Consider the following 7,528-nt stretch of genomic DNA (forward strand, 5'->3'; position numbering starts at 1 on the left):
AAAAATTAAGTAGGAAGTAGATAATAAAATATGAAAACTTGTGGATGGAAATAGTGTCTATAAGTTAATATTTTAATAATAAAGAATGAAAAACTGAGAGCATATGAAAAACTAATGCTCTCATTTGATAGCTATTTGGTTTTTGGTTTTGGTTTTTTACAAATTATGCTTGTTTTCTTATAATTTCTTTATCAAGATCTTTTCTGTAAATTTTAAAACAATTGATTCAATTAAAATAAAATCGTATTACATAATTTTAGATATGTTTTTTGTGGTTGATTTAAAAATTGGATTATAATCTAAGCAACTCTATAAAATGTGTTGATACTATATTTATAAATTATAAATTAGTTTTCGTTATCTATTAGATATTAGTTGACAATTAACTATTATAAAAAATTTGAATAATGATTATTTTGTAACATCATATAATGTATTACATAATACATATTTTAATTAAAAAAAATTGAATTGTGGTTATAATATGATTTATAATGTAATATTATTTAAGATATAAAATGCAGTCTCTATTGAATATCCTTAAAACGAGCTAGGCAAGAGCATAGCTCATCATAGAACGAACCATGTTTAACAATGTTCTATTTCTTCTTTCTGATACACCATTTTATTGAGGTGTATCGGGTATTGAAAGTTGGGATTGGATTTCATGTTAGTCTTGGAATGTTAAATCCATGTATTCTCCACCCTGATTAGATCAAAATATTTTAACCGTTTTACTTAACAAGTTTTCTATAAACCCTAGGCCTTAATTTTTCCTACCTAAGTATGTCTAAGTTAATGTATTGAAGAGTAGTTGATTATGTTGTATGAATGTCATGTGTAGGATAAGGCTTAGGAGTTTAGAAGGAAAATATTCTAAGTATTGAAGCTTAGGCTCTAGAGTAAAAGGAGTGTAAGGTGATGCCTAATGGCAAGAGAGAGAAATGACTAAGTGTGAGCTAAGTGTTTAGAGCCATGATGAGCTTGTTGGAGGCCAAGTTGTGAGGATGATGTGGCAACCTACCTTATTTAAGGAAGGGTAGGAGAGACGCTAAATCAGTGGCAAGATGGGGCAATGAGACACAAAGACGGGTTGATTGAAGACCAAGCCTAGGCATTGGGCTTGTGAGGCGTTGGCCGAAGGGTGGAGGCTTATGCGGCTGACAAAAGCGTACTCATAAGCTTAAGAGGAATATGGAGAGTGTAGTCGAGGCTCAGAAGTGTTGATGTGCAACATGCATTAACGCATGGGCTTAAGTAGTGATGGCAGGATGTAATCGGACACGCCAGCCGAGAGGGGGGATATGTTGCAAACTAATATGATGCGATGGTATTGTAGGCTATATTTACTAAACCAATATGTTTAAAGGAAAGTCATTCACTAGGCAATTTAGCTCATCCTTTTCAAATGTATTTACTTTCCTAGGTAGCGGTCGATTCCCCCGAGCCTTGCTGATCTGCCAGTCTGCCACATACTTAAAGTTCTGAAGGAAGAAAAGAAGTTTAGGCGGTCCATCTCTTGTTGTCTAAATGTTAACTCATTATGTACATATTAGGGGGCGAGGGTAAAACCCTAGATGGAACCGCTATTGTAAAACTTATGTAAGTTATTCGGGCTTGTATATGTTTATGACGTGTGCATTTGTGGTTAGCTAAGTTGCATGTTGGAAATTTGGTTGAGTGTATGTATATTAACTGTTTATCAGATACAATAGATGTTGTGGAAGCAAGTATTAGGAGTTGAGATGGGCAGTGGGTGTCATAAAAAGGTTGACATATACTGTTTTCACATCTCTTTCTAGGTGAAGAAGGTAATCTGAGAGGGAGTGTGAGACACACTCTCTAAGATGAAAAATTTTCTCACGATTACGGGGTATTTATAGAAACAAATTCTTGTAACTAACTAACTATTTTACTGAGAGTTATTGGTTTAAGTCACCAATTACTAAGTAAATATTCTTTCAGATTAGTATATAATATACTACTGATATACTATTATCTTGAAAGTTGTTTGATATATATTTGCTAATATAATGTTTATATACTTAAAAGTGATATGTTAGCTGATACACATGTAGTGTTGGTAATACACTCATATTTTACTTCAAGTATTTACTGATTGATTTCTAATTTACTCATGTCTTATATCTAATATATTGTTGATGCACTTGAAATATCATGCTTATAAAATGAAACAAGCATACTTTACTTGAAAATATGCTTATGATTGGATGTTGATTGTTGTTAAATGTGTTGTCGATACCTTAGAATGTTGATTGTTGTACTTCTCATACACTCATGTCTTGCCCTCAAAGTATTTATTGTTTGATGTTTGATGCACTGTTGTTTTATATTTGATATACTGCTGGTATACTTGGAATACCATGCGTATAAACGAAACATACATACTTTACTTCAAAATAAGTTGCAAGTATTTACTTATTGATGTCTGGTATACTCATATCTAATATCCAACGAAGAAAATGAATGTGACTAAGACTCAAAATTACATAACTTATATACTTAATATTTTGTATAGCAATTGTACAATTAAATTACTCTAAGGGCCCATTTGGCCCACCAACTTTATAAATTGGTGTAAACAACTCAACTTCAATAGTTTACACTAATGAAGTTTGCACTTTTGTCAAGTAACTTCATATTTCCATCATTTCTACTTTTCACATTTATCGAATAACTCAATTTTTCTCTCTATCTCTACTTTTTCACATTTATTGAATAACACAAGTCTCAAACTTCCACTATTAATATACTTTTCATAATTATCAAGGGACTCCATCTTACAGACACCTAAAATACAAACTTATTAACTCCAACATATTAATTCTAGACTCATTAACTTCATTCACTAGTCCAACCGATATGCTTGATACTTAATATAGACAAGAAAACACAAAAATAAGAAACAACAAGAAGGAGATAAATTAAACTAATTCAAAGAAATAACTGTGGTATAAACGAGATGAAAATGAAATAAGAAACACCAAGGATATGAATTAAAAACAAACAAATGAACTTTTGAGAGATGAATTATTTAATTATTGGGAGACTTGAAGAAAAAAAATGGGGTAAAAATTTGTGATAATGTTAATGAGAAATAAATTGGAATGGTCATGGAATGGTAATGAAAGATTCGTAGGATCTTAAACGAGTGATCAACCAAATGAAGAAAAAAAAAAAAGAAAAAAAAAGAAACTCTTAGGAACATAAACAAACCTCTAACGGTGCGACAAACCATAGATCATGGTGATGATCTTAAGACGAAAAAGATAAAAAAGATGAAAATGCTTAAGATTGTGATCAACCGAGTAGTACACAGTTTCAAAAGAAGGAGAAAGAATGCAAAGAAAAATAATAGAGGAGAAAAAATGTGGGAGGAAAAGAAAATAAAAGTGCTAGATTGTTAAAAGGGTAAACTTTGAAGACAAACTAAACAAAATTTCAAACGTGAAATATTTTGTCATTTTTGTAAAATTTCAAACATGGTAGATACACTTGCAAAATTTCGTTATAATTTTGCCATTCAATGGTTTTAAAAATTTAATGATATTTTTGAAACTTTTAAAACTTACGAATATTTTCTTGACACAATATTTTTTATAATTTAGTCAAACTAAATCTATATTTAAAAAGTCAACCACAATGACTAGTTCTTTTGAAGTCTCAATAAGAGGACATAAACTGAAATTATAAAAATTAGGGGGAGGTACGTAAATGATATTTTAACATATTTTCGAGTAAAAATTGAAAAAAGAAAATTGAAATATACGGAGTTTTTGAATTTAAAATCCGGAAGAAAAGAAAGGAAAGGGGCGTCATTCGTTCAGATTTCCCCATCAACGGTTCCGCCCAAATCTCAAAATCCCATTCTTCATTTCCTCTCTTCGGCTTCTTCTGCTTCAAATATCCTAATCCTTGGCTACTTCAATGGCGGACTTTGAATCCTCCGCTCCTCAACCTCCCAATTCCAATTACCTTCTCTCACTTCCCCCGTCTCCATCTCTCGATCCTCCTCCTCCTCCAATTCGCCCCTTTTTCCCTTTTCCCAAGAGACCTGCCATTCGAGTCACTTCCGAATTCGACAGTGAATCCTCCATTTTCTTCCACAAGGTCTCATGCAAGCTCCTCGACAACCTCGCCAAGATCAAGCTCTCCTTCCAGAACAATAACAAGGGCCAAATCACCGATTCCCAGTTGCAATTCCGTTCCAAGTATCTCTCCATTCACTATGATCCTGACGAACACAATGCTCTCCTCCGTTCTTTCATCGATGTTGGCCCTAAGTTGCAATTCCGGGCTGCTCATGATATTAAGGTTCTTTCCCCTGCTTTTTCTAGGTTTCAATTAGTTTTGTTTGTGTTTTTCTTGGTGCCCAACCATCTATTTCAAGCAAATATGACTACATGTCTGAGAAATAGTCAATTTAGAATGTAAACTGGATTTCTCATTTTTCTTTTGCCGGAGTGTGTGCTATAGAAGCCTAGAACAGGTCTGGTTATGGTTTACTTTTGAAGCTTTTATATCTCTTGGGATGCTGGATTGTGCCTTAGATGCGATGGTTTATGAGCTTAGATATGTTTTGTTTCAGGCTCAACAAGGAGAGCTTGGTGTGGTTGCTAAAATTGCTGATCCTGGTTACTCCTTGGAATTGTCTTCACCTGTTCCTGCTATTGGAATGGTGAGTTTTAGTGAATTGGGAATCTTAATCCTCAGTGACACTGCAAATGTTTATATGGACTGTACTATATTACTTTGCTTTTGCCGAATGGTTTTGGTATTTTGTCACTGGGAACCTTTTATTGGGCTGTTAAAATTGACTATACTTTGACCAATATTGATATTCTTTAGCCAAGAGCAACTTTTAAGTTTCCCATGGGTGAAGTTTCTTTGGAAGAAAGAGAAGAGGAGGAAGTGAACCGGGGAATGTCAATAAATGGTGTTCTTAAAGGGCAATTTCTGAATGGCACCTGTGCTGCTCACTATAAAGATGAAGAATTGGAACTGAGATACAGCTACAAGGTTAGAATATAATATCAGTTAAAAAGTACTTTTGGTCCCTGAATTTTCAAGAAAGTAACAAATTAGTCGGACTCATGGACTAAATTGTTACTTCTATAAAAGTTTAGAGACAAAAAATGATTTTAAAATATCAAAGTTATTGTTGCCTTGTATCTTGGACTTACTATGACCAAAAAGATGCAAGCATGGCTTGTTCTGAATTGCTTGCTGTTCTTTTACTCTCGACAATGTTTAGCGAGCCTCTGAACTCATTGCAGGATGAGGCACTTTCGTTTATTCCAAAAGTTTCTTGGCCTTCAAATGCATTGTCATTTGCATTCAAGCGTCGGTTTGGTCCTTCTGATAAATTGAGGTTAGGTTTCGAACTCTGTAAAGGGTGTTTGATGGCTAATTCTTTTTGTTCATTGTAGTCCATTTAAGATATAGCTTAAAACCTTTGTCCCAAATCTATAATTTCGCAATCGACTTTGTCAGCTATTGGTATGATTTGGATTCTAACGACTGGAGTGCGGTGTACAAGCACACATATGGGAAAGATTTGAAACTTAAAGCTGGTTATGATACAAAGGAGCGACTCAGCTGGGCTTCTCTGTGGGTAAGTTGTTTCAGCTATTATGTAATTTTCTGAAAGAATACTAATGGTCACACTATCAAACAAATCTAGTTGAAGGGATATAACATAAAAAATAGGTTAGATAACACTATTGATCCTTAAACTATAATAAAAGTGATCATTGAATTCTGATTTGTAACGATTTAACCCTTGGACTTTTAAATTTGTAACAATTTAGTCTCTAAACTTTAGTATATACTTCAAATTTGTAATAATAGTCTCTAACTTAAAAGATTTCATCAAATTAGATGTCAATTTTTATTATTTTATGATGTAGATTTTGTATTTTATTATATTAAGTTTCTAATTAGGTTATCGATTTTTTTATGGAGGAATTCTCATTAAAACTTAACACTAATTTGTACCATAGGGCCTATCGTTACAAATTTTAAAGTACAAGAACTAGGATCTCGTTTGACAACCATTTGGTTTTGGTTTTTAGTTAGAAAATTAAGTCTATAAACACCTCTCTCACCTCTAAATTTCTTGCTTTCTTATCTACTTTTTACCCATGTTTTAAAAAACGAAGCCAAAATTTGAAAACTAAAAAAAGTAGTTTTTGAAAATTTGTTTTTGTTTTCTGAATTTGGCTAAGAGTTTCACTCTTATACTCAAGAAAAGATACTAACCCTTGTAAGAAAATATGAGTAAATAAGTTAATTTTCAAAAATCAGAACCAAAAAATGAAATGGTTATCAAATAAGGTCTAAATTATTAAATATTAAAAGTTCAAGGACTAAACTGTAACAAAACTGAAAATACAAGGATTAAATCGTTACAAACTAACATTCAAGGACTAGATTGTTACTTTTACGAACGTTTAACAACGAAAACTGAATTTTAACCTAAAAAATAATAGTATAATAGTTATCAAACAAGGTTTTGAGCTAAGCTAGTAGTTGAGGCAATCACAAACCATGACTTTCAGGTGGGAGATGAAGGCGGGAAAGCAAAAACAGCTCCAATGAAGATGAAAGTACAATTCATGTTACAAGTTCCACAAGATGACATTAGGTCTGCAGCTCTATTGTTCAGGGTCAAAAAGAGATGGGATATATGATTCAGAGGTTCTTCATTTCTCCATAATCATTGGTTCATCTAAATGTTAGCTTTCTTTTAGATGCATGTTAAAGTTTGAAATGTTTGCTGTAAACATCTGTGGGATGATGGTGCTATTAATGAAGTTTCTCTTTTGTAGACAGCAGAAAGAAAAAGGAAAAAGAAAAAAAAAGAAAAGAAAAGAAAAGAATTTAGTAAAGCTAATTTAAGAAAAGAAGTTTCATTTTCATAAATCCGCCAATGGGTATTAGATTGTATATTAATATTTAGCTACATCTCTTACATGATGTAATTAATTCGATCTCATATCATATTATCGAATTCATTGAGTTGAACGATTACGCATTGGCTTGATAAATGTGTTTTTAAAATTTATTTACAGACTTTGTCATTATTTGTATTTTCATTGGATTCAAATTTTGAATTTGAAAAATATAGATTTATATATAGAAAATACTTTAATAAATATAATATCTATAACAAAAATTCAATTAATTTTCATTTATGTTTAATTAAAATGTGTGATATAATATTTGATCGTACAATGTTTTAAGCAGATGAGCTTATAAATTAATTATTAAAAATTTATATTCAACCTGGTGTGATTTATAAATATATTATAACACATTTTGAATTATTGTTTAAACTACAATTGAAATTACTACCAAACACAAATCTAAAAGCATGATATATGATTGTATCTCTTGTTTTCAAAATTTGGTTTTAGATTGTCAACCAATCAAGTTTTTGTTTCAATTCAATTTTTATTTTTCCGTAATCTTAATTTACTTGAGGATTTGAATTGGTCAATGATTT

At 31.8% G+C, this 7,528-nt stretch overlaps 1 protein-coding gene across 1 annotated transcript; it reads left to right on the forward strand.

Moving 5' to 3' along the window:
* Positions 1-3,721: 3,721 nt before the first annotated feature.
* On the forward strand, positions 3,722-6,945 carry OEP37 (chloroplast outer envelope protein 37). The gene is made up of 6 exons (XM_039031359.2): positions 3,722-4,335; positions 4,610-4,699; positions 4,870-5,040; positions 5,298-5,392; positions 5,515-5,635; positions 6,582-6,945. The coding sequence occupies exons 1-6, from the start codon at positions 3,949-3,951 to the stop codon at positions 6,711-6,713; spliced, it is 996 nt and encodes a 331-aa protein (XP_038887287.1). The 5' UTR covers positions 3,722-3,948; the 3' UTR covers positions 6,714-6,945.
* Positions 6,946-7,528: the final 583 nt, after the last annotated feature.

The sequence above is a fragment of the Benincasa hispida genome, chromosome 5 (assembly GCF_027475165.1).
Source record: "Benincasa hispida cultivar pf3 chromosome 5, pf3_genome.v1.1, whole genome shotgun sequence".
In the NCBI taxonomy this organism is placed as follows: Eukaryota; Viridiplantae; Streptophyta; class Magnoliopsida; order Cucurbitales; family Cucurbitaceae; genus Benincasa; species Benincasa hispida.

What these genes read in the sequence shown, in the direction of transcription:
- OEP37 (XM_039031359.2), top strand. Translation starts at nt 3,949, where the DNA reads ATGGCGGACTTTGAATCCTCCGCTCCTCAACCTCCCAATTCCAATTAC. An exon ending in AACTGAGATACAGCTACAAG is followed by an intron (nt 5,041 to 5,297) that starts GTTAGAATATAA and finishes AACTCATTGCAG; the next exon opens with GATGAGGCACTTTCGTTTAT. An exon ending in TCAGCTGGGCTTCTCTGTGG is followed by an intron (nt 5,636 to 6,581) that starts GTAAGTTGTTTC and finishes CATGACTTTCAG; the next exon opens with GTGGGAGATGAAGGCGGGAA.